This window comes from Danio rerio, chromosome 14 (genome assembly GCF_049306965.1).
Source record: "Danio rerio strain Tuebingen ecotype United States chromosome 14, GRCz12tu, whole genome shotgun sequence".
Classification (NCBI taxonomy): Eukaryota; Metazoa; Chordata; class Actinopteri; order Cypriniformes; family Danionidae; genus Danio; species Danio rerio.
The window spans coordinates 4,644,981-4,655,423 of NC_133189.1; the positions used below are offsets into that span (position 1 = coordinate 4,644,981).

The window sequence follows — 10,443 nt, forward strand, 5'->3', positions numbered from 1 at the left end:
ATAAACGGCTGAGGCTCCACACGCAGAAACACTCAGCAAAAATGATCTTCTTTATAGTTATTGTGGCTTTATTCGTTGCATATTTTATTGTTCATAGGATTTTTGTTCACAGGAAGACTTTCACCGGCACCGCCAAGCTTTATGGGAAAACAGTCATTGTCACGGGTAGGTTTACATTACTGCAAGATGCCACATGCGAAAAATACAACAATAATTTAGAGTAAATACTTATTTTACAGTCTTTGGTAAATACTATAGTTGTTTTGAATCATACTATAGTATTTTTAACGTTGTTAAGGAGTGATTCAGCATATAGTAAACTGATAAACTAATAAATACTGTACAGGCTAAAGTTAGTTTTCACCACACCAAACTATATTTTAATACAGTATATGTTGTCTTTGAATACAATATACCCTATAGCTAGTTGTAGACTATAGTTTAGTAGTTATACTAGCCTGGCAACTATGCAATTACTGCAACAGATTATTTCAAATATCCTACTTTACTGTAGTATAGCTCAAAAACGCTGTAGTATTTATTATAAACTATTTTCCCATATGGGATTTCTAGTGCTTTCGAAATTTAATGTTGTCTATTTTATAGGCTATTACAAATATTATTGTACAATGTTAATTGGTTATAAAATACTCTAAGCTAAATTTTTTAAGTTGTAGAAAACTACAGTATTGGGTAATTTGTTAAATATATCTATAGTTTAGTAGTTGTTCTAGCCTAGCAACTATGTATTTATCACAACAGATTAATTCAAGTACACTGAAAAAATGTGTCCGCAAAACTGTTGCAAACAATTTATTTATGTTGCATTAAAAAAAAATAAATGTAATAAAATTCAACTTAATTTGTTTGTTTAAATTCAGCCCAAATAAATTGTTTACAGCCGCTTAACGTAAAAAAAAAAAATCAAGGAATCATCTCTGAATATTTTTTTTCAGTGTAGACTACTTTACTATAGTAAGGCTTAAAAAATACCATTTGGGATTTCTTGTGCTTTCAAAAATTTAATGTTGGCTTTTTTTGTCGTTGGCAATTACAATTATTATTGTACAATGTTAGAGTTTAATGTTACTTTGGCTATATTAAAATGTTATATTGCATTTTAAGTGTGATTAAAGTCGTGTTCATAATAATCGCCTAGCCTCTTTTAAGTAATGAATATGGATCAATGACAAAAAGGGTGTTTCAAGCTGATGCCCGAACGAACCTAACTTGCATACCTAATTAATCCAGTTGAGCCTTTAAATGGCACTTGAAGTTGAATTCTTGCAAAATAACTGGTAAAATACGATGCTGTCATAATGGTTTCAATCAAGAAATGGCTCGTAAGCAATGAGTTATTAAAGCTTTTATGTTTAAATAAGTGTGGAAAAACTGTTCTCTCTGATAAACAGCACTTGTATACAAAATATTTTAAAAAGTATTACAAGTTCACAGGGGAGCTGATGATTTTTTCTTCAACTGTATAATAAGCTGAATAGCAATGGTACATAATTTCAACTTAACTTATGCACTTGCATATAATGTTTCCATAGATACTTTTGTACGTTTAATATGATGCATAAAACAGAAAATGGGACATCTTGCACTGTAAATAAATGCTGGGTTCAATTTCCACACAATTTCTTCATGTTGTCCCGACTCAAATCGATTATTCATTCATTTTCTTGTCGGCTTAGTCCCTTTATTAATCCGGGGTCGTCACAGCGGAATGAACCGCCAACTTATCCAGCAAGCAGCGGATGCCCTTCCAGCCATCTCTGGGAAACTTCCACAAACACTCATTCACACACACTCATACACTACGGACAATTTAGCCTACCCAATTCACCTGTACCGCATGTCTTTGGACTGTGGGGGAAACTGGAGTACCTGGAGGAAACCCACGCGAAGGAAGGGAGAACATGCAAACTCACAGAAACACCAACTGACCCAAGGTTCGAACCAGCAACCTTCTTGCTGTGAGGCGACAGCACTACCTACTGTGCCACTGCCTCGCCCTCAAATCGATTAAGTTAACTTAATTCTTTTTACACATTTAAGTGGATTGAACATAAAACATTTGAGTTGTCCCCCAAACACTCCAAAGTTGTGTTGATTCAACTCATTTTAAATAAGTAATTTAAACAAGCAGCAAAAATCTTTTATTTTTTTCCCTCTGACTGAAGAACATTTTCTATAATTTGAACATTTTTTATAATTTAACACGATTTTTGATTCGGATTTATTTATTCCAGGGCTGCCTAAGCTTGGTCCTTGAGGGCCGCTGTCTTGCATAGTTTAACTCTAACTTCCTTAAACACACCGGTCTGGAACTTTCTACTATACCTAGCTTGATTAGCTGGTTCATGCGTGTCTAATTGGGGCTGGAACTGAACTCTACAGGACACCGGCCATCCAGGACTGTATTTGCACACCCATGATTTAAACTGAAAGATATAAGTATCTCCAAATAATGTCTGCATGTTTGGGTCTGACAGGTGGAAACACCGGCATTGGTAAAGCGACAGCCACAGCTCTGGCCGTGAGAGGAGCTCGAGTGATTCTGGCCTGCCGCAGCAAACAGAAAGGAGAAGAAGCAGCAAAAGAAATCAGGACAGTGAGTAAAACTGTGAATTCACTCGGATTTAGAGAGTCATCATCACAGTGAAGATTCCTATACGATTGAGAAGCATTATTAAAGGGATTGTTCTATGGAGCTCACAGTGTGACAAAACAATCTGAATTTGAATGGTGTTCATTTGAATGCTGTTCCCTGTTGATGGCCTCTGGCCTAATTTCTGCGAATATTATCGAAATTTCTGGCTATGAATTTCATAATAATGAATTTGATCTTCCGAATTTCTTCTTTTTACGGAGACCCGAAAGGGACGTAGTGGAGGAGAAAAATATTGGTTGGGTGAAGAAAAAAAAATTGGTAGGAGAAAAAAAATGAGTGAAAAAAAAATGGATGGGAGAAAAATATATATATTTTAAGTTTTTGCGTGCTCTCGCAAAGTTTTGCATTTCCTCTTAAAGATGTTTTGCGTTCTCTCCACAAACACTTCCTGTTCACTTCATTCATGTAAACCCTTGCGTTTTTGCCAAAATTCTCCCGTATTTTACCACTCGATCCCATATTCTTTACATTTAAGCTGTGCGTCGATCGTCGCTTTTCATATGCCACCTCTGAACCAGTGAATGCATGTATAAGCGCTGACTGACTGACACGCTCAGTACAATAAACTGATCCCAGATCAGCTTCTGTACGCGCCATTTAAAGTGACACCTCTGTTATCAAACAAGTGAGCAGCAAATGAATCTCATGTTTTGTTTTGTTTGATAACAGAGGTGTCTCTGTAAGAATGCACAGATCTATAAAGAAAGCAATCCATTACTTTAGAAACTGTCTGTGCTAATTTAAGAGAAAATTAGCTGTTTGAAATAAAAACATGCAGGACGGAGACGCACAGCTTTAATGTAAAGAAAGTGGGATAGAGTGGTAAAATATGGGAGAATTTTGGCAAAACCGCGAGGGTTTACATGAATGAAGTGAACAGGAAGTGTTTGTGGAGAAACAATTTTGCGAGGGAACGCAAAACATCTTTGCGAGATAACGCAAAACATCTTTGCACATCTTTGCGAGATAACGCAAAACATCTTTGAGGGAACGCAAAACATCTTTGCGAGAACGCAAAACATCTTTGCGAGGGAACGCAAAACATCTTTGCGAGGGAACGCAAAACATCTTTGCGAGGGAACGCAAAACATCATTGCGAGGGAACGCAAAACATCATTGCGAGGGAACGCAAAACATTTTTGCGAGATAACGCAAAACATCTTTTCGAGATAAAGCAAAACATCTTTGCGAGACAACGCAAAACATCTTTGCGAGATAACGCAAAACATCTTTGCGAGACAACGCAAAACATCTTTGCGAGACAACGCAAAACATCTTTGCGAGACAACGCAAAACATCTTTGCGAGATAATGCAAAACATCTTTGCGAGATAACGCAAAACATCTTTGCGAGACAACGCAAAACATCTTTGCGAGACAACGCAAAACATCTTTGCGAGATAATGCAAAACATCTTTGCGAGATAACGCAAAACATCTTTGCGAGATAACGCAAAACATCTTTGCGAGATAAAGCAAAACATCTTTGCGAGATAACGCAAAACATCTTTGCGAGATAACGCAAAACATCTTTGCGAGATAACGCAAAACATCTTTGCGGGATAACGCAAAACATCTTTGCGAGATAACGCAAAACATCTTTGTGAGATAAAGCAAAACATCTTTGTGAGATAACGCAAAACATCTTTGCGAGACAATGCAAAACGTCTTTGCGAGATAATGCAAAACTTTGCGAAAGAACGAAAAACTTAAAAATATATATTTTCCTCCCACCCATTTTTTTCTTTCACCCATTTTTTTTTCTCCTACCCATTATTTTTTGGATTCACCCAGCCAAATTTTTCTCCTCCACTACGTCCCTTCCGGGTCTCCGTATCTTTTCAGTCTTGTAGTTCAGAACAACAAAACATCTGAAGTTTGAAAATGTGTCTGTTATAATCTGCCTAAAAAGAATTCAGCAGTCTTGATCATAGTGATTTATATATGTGTGTTTTTTATGCTCTGCAATTCACTGCCAATACAATGATATGACAGTTACATACTACAGTATACAGATCTGGCTACCTTATTTAAAGGGTAAATTATACCAATTATATACAACCCTTTTTAAAAAGCCCTGTAAAAAGAAAAATATATAAACCTATAGCCGCATAAATAAGCACATGACTTGCCCCAACTTGACATTTCAATAGTGAAAAGTTTTCCAATACTTCAGCTGCATTTTTCTGCTCCTATTACCTATAACACTGCAATCAATTTCCTCTCAGGAATCTGGAAATGACGACGTGATATTCATGCAACTGGATCTTGCAAGTCAGAAATCCATTCGCTCTTTTGCTGAAACCTTCCTGAAGACCGAGCCCAGACTGGACCTGCTCATCAACAATGCAGGTGAGATAATCAGACGTATTATTAGAAGTACAAATAACTTTACCAAACGTATACTTGTGGTCAAAGGTTTGGAATATAACCTTTTTTAAATGTAATGCTCTCCAAAGCTGCAGAATCATTCATTTCAATTGACTATGGAATAACCCTGTTTAAACGGAATAAAGAGAGTTCATCCAAAAATGAAAATTCTGTCATGGTTTACTTTGAGTTTCTTTCTTATGTTGAATACAAAAGAAGATATTTTGAAGAAAGAACCTGTTACCAGTAGCTACTGTATGTTTCCATCCAAAAAATGCAAAATTAGATTCATGCACTAAACTGGAATATTGCATTAAACATTTGTGCCGAATAGTTGTGATAACACACACCAAGTTTGGTTTGAATACATCAATGCATTACGGAGATAACACCTCTAGTCAATTTTCGCAAGCTCAGTGTTAAATTTGTTCACAATTAAATAAAAAACGGCTAGTCTAATTAACTCAAATTCAATACATTTTGGTCAGCATGGCCTGCAGATCCTGTGATTAAATTTTGGTGAAAATCGGACAAACGGCCTACGATGAGTTTGTTTAAATAGATCTTACAAAAAATTCGAAATAGCAGAAAAATTTTCATGATGAAAAATGAAGTTACAGGGTGAGTTTGAATTGGCTTGAGCCAAAGAATCAGAGGAAAAAAAGAATTTTGCTTGTAGCATTCGGTTCAAAAGTTATAAAGAAACTTTGGACAAGTGGTGGGGCTAGAGAGTTTGAGTCCAAATTTGCTGTGCTTGAAGATCAGACTGTTCTCTATCAGTGCCAAAGTTTGTGCAAACGGTTCACAGGGCTGTCATAGACTCCCTAGCGGAAGAAGAAGCTGGAAGAATAATAATGAGAACCAGTACAGATCTAATAGGTGCCTACACACCTTCAGTGCTTGGTCCCTAAAATAATACTGAACCACTTTGAAGACAGACTTTGGCTGGGGGATTTTAGAATGAGCAAAACAACATTCATTCATTCATTTTCTTGTCGGCTTAGTCCCTTTATTAATCCGGGCTCGCCAAAGCCAACTTATCCAGCGGATGCCCTTCCAGCCGCAACCCATCTCTGGGAAACATCCACACACACATTCACACACACACTCATACACTACGGATAATTTAGCCTACCCAATTCACCTGTACCGCATGTCTATGGAATGTGGGGGAAACCAGAGCACCCAGAGGAAACCCACGCAAACGTAGGGAGAACATGCAAACTCCACACAGAAACGCCAACTGAGATGAGGCTCGAACCAGCGACCTTCTTGCTGTGAGGCGACAGCACTACCTACTGCGCCACTGCTTCGCCCGCAAAACAACATTTCAGATGTTTTACAATGTGCTGAAATGCTGGTTTGATTTATTGTCATCATTTTTATCATCACATGATCTGTTGAAATTAAATCACAGACTTTTCCAGCCTGATCTCATGAGTAAGCATAACTATTTTACGTTTTGCCGGTTTAGTGAATAACACTTACGAGTTCAGTTGTACAAAAATGTACGATTTTTAAAATAAGGCACCAAACCCCACCCCTAAACCCAACCATCATTGGGGGATAAGCAAACCGTACTAAATTGCATGAATGAGATCCAATTTCATACGAATTAGCCACTTAATCAAGAAGTTAGGAATTGCTGTATGAAAAGTGTCGGATTTTTCTAATGCGCATGCTGGAATTTATCCAGTAAATGCGTTTTCGTCATAGTTTTTGCACATTTTATCTAATCGGAAGTTTGTCCTTCTCAGTTGCACGCTTAGGTTTTTTGTGCACATTTTCAAAATTGATGCTAATCAATTTTTTAATTGCAATTTTCCAAAATGCGCATATAAATATGTGGATGGAAACATTGCTATAGACTTCTATATTATTTGTCCTATTATGGAAGCCAATGGTGAGAGGCTTTCAGCTTTTAACTTAAGGTTTATAACCACTTGGGAGTGAGTTAAGAGTAAATACGGGTGAACTATCCCTTTAAAGTCCACATGAAATGCAAGCTGCGACCATTTTTTTTCATATTGTGATGCAAAGAAACAAAATATTAAATGATAAAACAGTGGGCGTGGCTTGTTTTTTCGACTTCGAGCTGGTTGGATGTCGTAAAGTAGGCATTTCATTAAGAAAGATGGGGAAAAGGGTTTGGGGAGAGTTATTACAACCTAACAGACTCCTCCTCACCATTTATGTTTGTTGTCAGAACTGACACTTGGAGGGGCGTGGTTAAGTATGTTTGCCACGCCCAATAGACGTAATCCGAGAACTCAACTGAAAACGAACAGGAACTGAATTTTTTTGTTCTTAATGACAGGACTGATGCATGGTTCACCACAAAACTAGCAACATGAGCTAACAAAATCAATATGGTTAGTTTTGATTTCATGTGTACTTAAAGACCTGCAGATATGAACACGATTGATAGCAGTGTTGTGTGTTATTTAGGTCTGGCTGCTGCAGGACGCACTGAAGATGGTATTGGGATGATCCTGGGAGTGAATCACATCGGCCCGTTCCTGCTGACCAATCTGCTGCTGGAGCGTCTGAAGGAGTGTGCGCCAAGCAGGGTGGTCAACGTGTCGTCCTGTGGGCACGATCTGGGCACCATTGACTTCGACTGCATTAACACACACAAGAAGCTCGGTCTGGGATCTTCAGACGGTGATTTATTTAGGGCCTACACACACAGTAAGCTCTGCAACGTGCTCTTCACACACGAGCTGGCGAAGAGGCTGGAGGGAACCAATGTGACCTGCTACAGTCTCCATCCAGGTCAGTGGTCATTTAGAGATTGGAGCAAAGACTACAAAATACACAAGGCACCCCATTGCTCTCTAAACAAAATGGTTAAGGCTTTTATTCACATTATTTAAAGTGTAAACTGGCGATTAGGGCTGCACGATTAATCGAAAAAAGATCACGATCTCGATTCGACCCTACACACGATCTTAATTAGGGCTGCCCGATACATCGTTTCAGCATCGAAATCGGGATGTGCGCATCCGCGATAGTCACATCGCAGGAGGTGCGATGCAAAGCAAAAAAATATATATATTATGGGTGGAGCCAAACCCGAATACAGTATTAGGATAAGCACGAATAGCGTGTTTTTACCAATACTTATTTCGAACAAATACTTGAAAGATGATTTGTATTCGGGAGCAAGAAAAACATTATATCAAAAAGCTGCGTTTCCTCATGAGACCTCAGTGCATGCATGAGTGAGTGAGAGAGTGAGACGCTCAGGAGTTGGGGGGGCGGGGTGGGGCTGGGGTAAAAGGTGACTGACGCAGGCTGCTGCTCCACACAACAACAGAGAAGGCTTGCAAAAACTTTGAAGCTCAATATCTCAAAATCATTCAGAACGCAGAGAGAACCTTATAATTCCAAGGTGACGATATGTTTGAGAATTAACAATAATAATAGCCTACTCATATTAACTTTCATTTTACATCTACAGAATCGCAATCTCAATTTTAAGCAAAAAAAATCATGATTCACATTTTAGCCAGAATCCTACAGCCCTACTGGTGATCCTCGGCCCATCTTTGCTCCTACAGGACTAGACCTTTCTTGGATGCTGCTTTTGTACCGAATCACATAATTACCATCACCTGTCGACATCACCTGTTTCAAATCATTATTTAACCAATTTACCTGATTACATGCCCTAAACTGCTCCTTGCTCCAAGTCTGAATGACAGGAAAGGATCCGCAAATAAAATTTAATTGCGTTTTCCATACTGTCCCAACATTTTCAGGTTTGGGGTTGTAAATGTGGAATTTTTATGAAAATAATTTTGAATGTGATTTCATCCAAAATTTAGATTTCGATTCAGGATATGTATGCAAATGACACATATGCCTTGCATATTTAAATACAAAATGTCTAAGCTAGGCGAGGCAGTGGCGCAGAAGGTAGTGCTGTCGCCTTACAGCAAGAAGGTCGCTGGTTCAAGCCTTGGCTGGGTCAGTTGGCGTTTCTGTGTGGAGTTTGCATGTTCTCCATGCGTTCGCGTGGGTTATTCGGGCACTGCGGTTTCCCCTACAGTCCAAAGACATGCGGTACAGGTGAATTGGGTAGGCTAAATTGTCCGTAATGTATGAGTGTGTGTTTCCCAGAGATGGGTTGCTGCTGGAAGGGCATCCGCTGCGTAAAACACATGCTGGATAAGTTGGCGATTCATTCCGCTGTGGCGACCCCAGATTAATAAAGGGACTAAGCTGACAAGAAAATAAATGAATAAATATCTAAGCTAAATGCATTTAAACAACATTTTAGAAATCTTTAGAGTCATCAATGAACTGGAGAAGCATTTCTGTACCTTGTTCACCTGCAGTTTCTTGCTTCAGCATCTGTTTTTTCGCTCTCTAAGAGTTTGTTTTTCATGTTTTCCAGGTTCAGTAAGGTCTGAGCTGGGCCGCGACATCACTGAATGGCACGCTCGTCTTCTCTTGGCCGTCGTTTCCAAGTTCTGGGCTACAGATCCAGTGTCCGGCGCTCAGACCACGCTGTACTGCAGCCTTCAGGATGGCATTGAACACCTCAGCGGACGATACTTCTCCGACTGCCAGCTGGTGCAGGTCAAAGCCGAGGCCAGAGACGATGGAGTCGCCAAAAAACTGTGGGAAGTCAGCGAGAAGTTATGTGGCATGGCTTGAATAAATCATACACACATTACACACTTTATAACACTAGTACTATATCCATTGGATTAGGGTTTAAAATATATTACGAGCACTTCAAATAAAGATGCAGGTATTGTATTATGAGCACACAAATAACCAAGAAAAGTCATATTTACAAGAGGAAAACTTCTGTTGCTGAAGTTTAGATGCTAGAAAAAACATTTTTAGCCATTGTTGTGCATTTTCCATGCAACTGTTAAAATCTTTCATGTTGATTTGTAAGGGTACTCATTTAATGTTTCAAGTTATTTTGGATTATTTGTGTATGCTTGTAAGTTCCTATGCAGCATTTAGTGGCTAAATGTGTTGCTGTATCTTTGTTTGTTTTTTATTTATTTAGCAGATGTTTTTATCTAAAGTGACTTACAAATGAGGAAAAATTAAAGAACTTTGTGTCACCAGAAAAGCAACAATATACAGCTACAAGTCTCTGGTTTAGCATTGTATGTGTTTTTATTGTTTTATTTCAATTAATTAAACATGTTGTCAAGTATGGTTGAACTGCTCAAAGTATTCTAACCCAGGCTTATTCTGAAAATGTAGCCTTGTATACATTTCTAGAGAGCGCCAAATACATCCCAGAAGGTACCTTTTTTGCCGTTATTGTTTTCGTGAATCCATCAGAGGCCGCTGTGTAGGCTTTTTAAGATCTCAAATTTCTCTTGCAAGTGCCATTCTCGCCTGTTGTTTTTGCGTAAATCCACCA

At 38.5% G+C, this 10,443-nt stretch overlaps 2 protein-coding genes across 2 annotated transcripts in view; one reads left to right on the forward strand and one right to left on the reverse strand.

The window, feature by feature from the left end:
- The window catches only part of casp3b (caspase 3, apoptosis-related cysteine peptidase b), a 33,688-nt gene extending 24,017 nt beyond the window's left edge, over positions 1 to 9,671 (reverse strand). Inside the window, exon 1 of the mRNA XM_073921525.1 lies at positions 9,374 to 9,671. Coding sequence (XP_073777626.1) covers positions 9,374 to 9,404 — 31 coding nt within the window. The 5' untranslated portion in view covers positions 9,405 to 9,671. The remainder of the gene's footprint in view (positions 1 to 9,373) is intronic.
- Positions 3 to 10,243, forward strand: dhrs13l1 (dehydrogenase/reductase (SDR family) member 13 like 1). The gene is given in 5 exon segments (NM_205648.1): positions 3 to 165; positions 2,499 to 2,617; positions 4,904 to 5,027; positions 7,494 to 7,820; positions 9,448 to 10,243. Coding segments are annotated over 5 exon segments (957 nt in total). The 5' UTR covers positions 3 to 41; the 3' UTR covers positions 9,711 to 10,243.
- Positions 10,244 to 10,443: the final 200 nt, after the last annotated feature.